The 2,951-nt window shown below is 41.9% G+C and overlaps 1 protein-coding gene across 1 annotated transcript; it reads left to right on the top strand.

The window, feature by feature from the left end:
- Positions 1 to 2,114: 2,114 nt before the first annotated feature.
- On the top strand, positions 2,115 to 2,597 carry LOC114188297. Its single transcript, XM_028076898.1, has one exon. The coding sequence runs from the start codon at positions 2,115 to 2,117 to the stop codon at positions 2,595 to 2,597; it is 483 nt and encodes a 160-aa protein (XP_027932699.1).
- Positions 2,598 to 2,951: the final 354 nt, after the last annotated feature.

Below are 2,951 nucleotides of genomic sequence, written 5' to 3'. Positions count from 1 at the left end.
ATAAGGTATAAAGACTCATGAAATCATGTAATAAGAAATGTGATATCAGTAGTATTGGCACTGGATTGTGAAGAGGACCCTATAACAGTAGTAACTAGCTTGGCATTAACTTAAGGATAAGGAATTCGTGATTAACAATAGTATGGAAATGAGAAAGCTTGATTTGGTAATTGTGATGGTAGTAGTAGAATATGAAATGCTATCAAATTAGGAGAGTGATGATTAAATCTCACGGTTGTTAGTAACCATCTAAGTTTTAGGATACTGGGATAATGACTAGATGAAAATGATGTGAGAAATTGTGCCAAAATGGAGCAAAAACTAGTAATGCGAAACACTGTCATGGCGCCTAGCGGTGATATGCGAACTGTCAGGCGATAACGGTGACACAGTGGGGTCCCTGGACTTGGGATGCCTGGCGGCAGAGGGCTTTCCGCCCAGCGATAGTTGCTACAACAGTGACATCTGGAGTTCGTGTGCCTGGTAGTGGGGGTGGTCCTGTCAGGCGGTATCTGCAACGTTGTGATTTATAAGGCCCTTGGCGCCTAGCGGTACGTGTCACCCGCCAGGCTGTTTGGAAGCTAGCAGCGCCTGGCGGCAAGTGTCCCCCGCCAGGCGATTTTGCTGCTGCAACATTGGTCTATTGAAACTGAATGCGTGATCTACAAGGCTTTTCGTGATGCTTCAAGGTGGAATTATTGGGTTCCTTGAGTTATGGCTCAGAACGTATCCCTTGAGTTGTGGCTCGAGATAGGGGTTAAAGCACGTGGTACTCCTTGAGTTGTGGCTTGGAATAGCATCTCTTGAGTTATGGCTCAGAATGGCAGATGAACACGAAGAACTCTTGAGTTGTGGCTCGGGTTGGCGAGTGTTGCCGGTGTAAGTGTGTTGGTTGTGGCCAGTATGGATGGATCCAGATAGATTGCCCCCCTGAATTGTTAACTGACGAGTTTGGTAGTCTTGGGACGTTGCGAATTAGATTCGTATTTAGGAACTCCACCTGGCGTTATAGTGTATGATGTAACATGGTTTCCAGCATGTGCTCTATCGATTGTGGCCGATAGGTATGGCAACAAGTCATCTTGAAGTAATCACTAGAAAATGTAGAACATGAATAGCCTGGTTGTGGCCAGGTGGTATGAATCAAAGGAATGGAAGTCCTTTGGAATGATTGTATTGTTTATATTGATATGTTGTATATGTGTATATATATTTGTATATGTTTGATCTGTTAAGCTCACCCTATGTGCTTGTGTTTGGCGATGATCGTGTATGCGGTACACGTGAGCAGATGATGTTGATGCAGGTGGTTCTGGTGAGACTTAGCCACGGAGCGGGGATAGCATGGGAGCTATAGATATATTTTATGTTTTTGGAAATAAATTGTAAACTCTTATGAATTTTATTTGGAAGTAATAAAGTTTTAAATTTCTCGCGCTTTATGGGAGATGAGGTATTATTAATTGCGATGTAATTATTGTTTTATCTATTTTATTTATTTAAATCTGTAATATCCTGACGAGATGTTACATCTGCTCTCGTGTAACACGTTACATGATCATCGCCAAACACAAGCAGCTCAAAATAAAAGATAACAATAAATTGAAACTTAAACCCACGACCCTTCTCAGAACTATAATCCTCAAACCCAAACATTAACATCTTCCAGTGTACGCCACTTAATTCTACAACCTTTGATGATAAGCTTAAGACGACTATTGCCGCCACAAACTCCAACACATAGCCCCACCATCTACTGGTCACCACCAATAGATCACATGTGGGAATTATCCAGTTACAGACTACAATTCGTAACACCGAGTGGAGCTCCCCAATACGGACCACAATCCATATTCATCAAAAGACTACCATCCTCACCGACTTCGACCGTGAAGGGCAACCAAGTGAACCATCTATACTAGCCACCACTAGTACAGTCACACCCAGAATTCCAATACCAACAGGCTCATCCCTAAAATGGTCACGTGTTTAACCCCCATTATAAGCTACAACTTGTAAAGGGTGTAAGACCCGTGGAAAAACAATTAATTAAATAATTAATTAATTAATAGATGAGGGAGAAAGGGACTTTTATGACATTAAATGTTATTGGTATGACGTGGAAAAGCTCGACCAATTCGGTTTGTGTTGGATGCCTTATTGAAGTGGTAGGACGCAAGTTCAAGGTGAACCTCATTTGCTTGTCGTTTGAGGGACTAGATGTGATACTAAGGATGGAGTGGCTGTCAAACAATCACGTTGTAATTGAATGTGAGCGGCACAATGTGGTATTCCCGGAAGTTGAATGGTTGGCACTGATATTTACCCGAGAGGCCCTAAAGGAGATGACAAAAGGAGCTACTTGCTTCATGATAGTGGTTCAAGTAGAGAAGAAGAGTACAGTTGACCAGATCCAGAGTATACCAGTAGTTGAGGAATATGCTGATGTATTCCCAAATGAAGTCCCCAAATTACCGTCGAGCAAGGATATAGATTTCACTATTAATCTAATCCCTAGAGCCAAGTCAATATCTGTCACACCATTTAGGATGGCATCGAGAAAATTAGCAGAGTGGAAGAAGCACAAGATTTTCTAGAGAAAAGGTTTATTCGGCCTAGTGCATTATTGTGGGGAGCTCAAATGCTATTGGTCAAGAAAAAGGATGGAAGCTCGAGGCTTTGTGTGGACTATCGTCAACTGAAAAAGTTGACGATTAAGAATAAATATTCACTATCTTGAAGGAGATTACAGACTCACCTAGAAGGGTTTTCTAAGATGGTAAGTCCCATGACACAACTCACCCAGAAGGATAAACCTTTCTGATGGACAAAGTTGTGAGGTGTGCTTTGAAGAGATGAAAAGAAGGTTGACCATGACTCCAATATTGGCAATTCCAGATATGACCAAGACATTTGAAGTATATTGTGATGCGTCGTACCAAGGTCTGGGT

This window comes from Vigna unguiculata, chromosome 6 (genome assembly GCF_004118075.2).
Source record: "Vigna unguiculata cultivar IT97K-499-35 chromosome 6, ASM411807v1, whole genome shotgun sequence".
Lineage (NCBI taxonomy): Eukaryota > Viridiplantae > Streptophyta > Magnoliopsida > Fabales > Fabaceae > Vigna > Vigna unguiculata.
The sequence above is the reverse complement of the archived record's forward strand: the minus strand, read 5'-3'. Positions and strand labels throughout refer to the sequence as shown.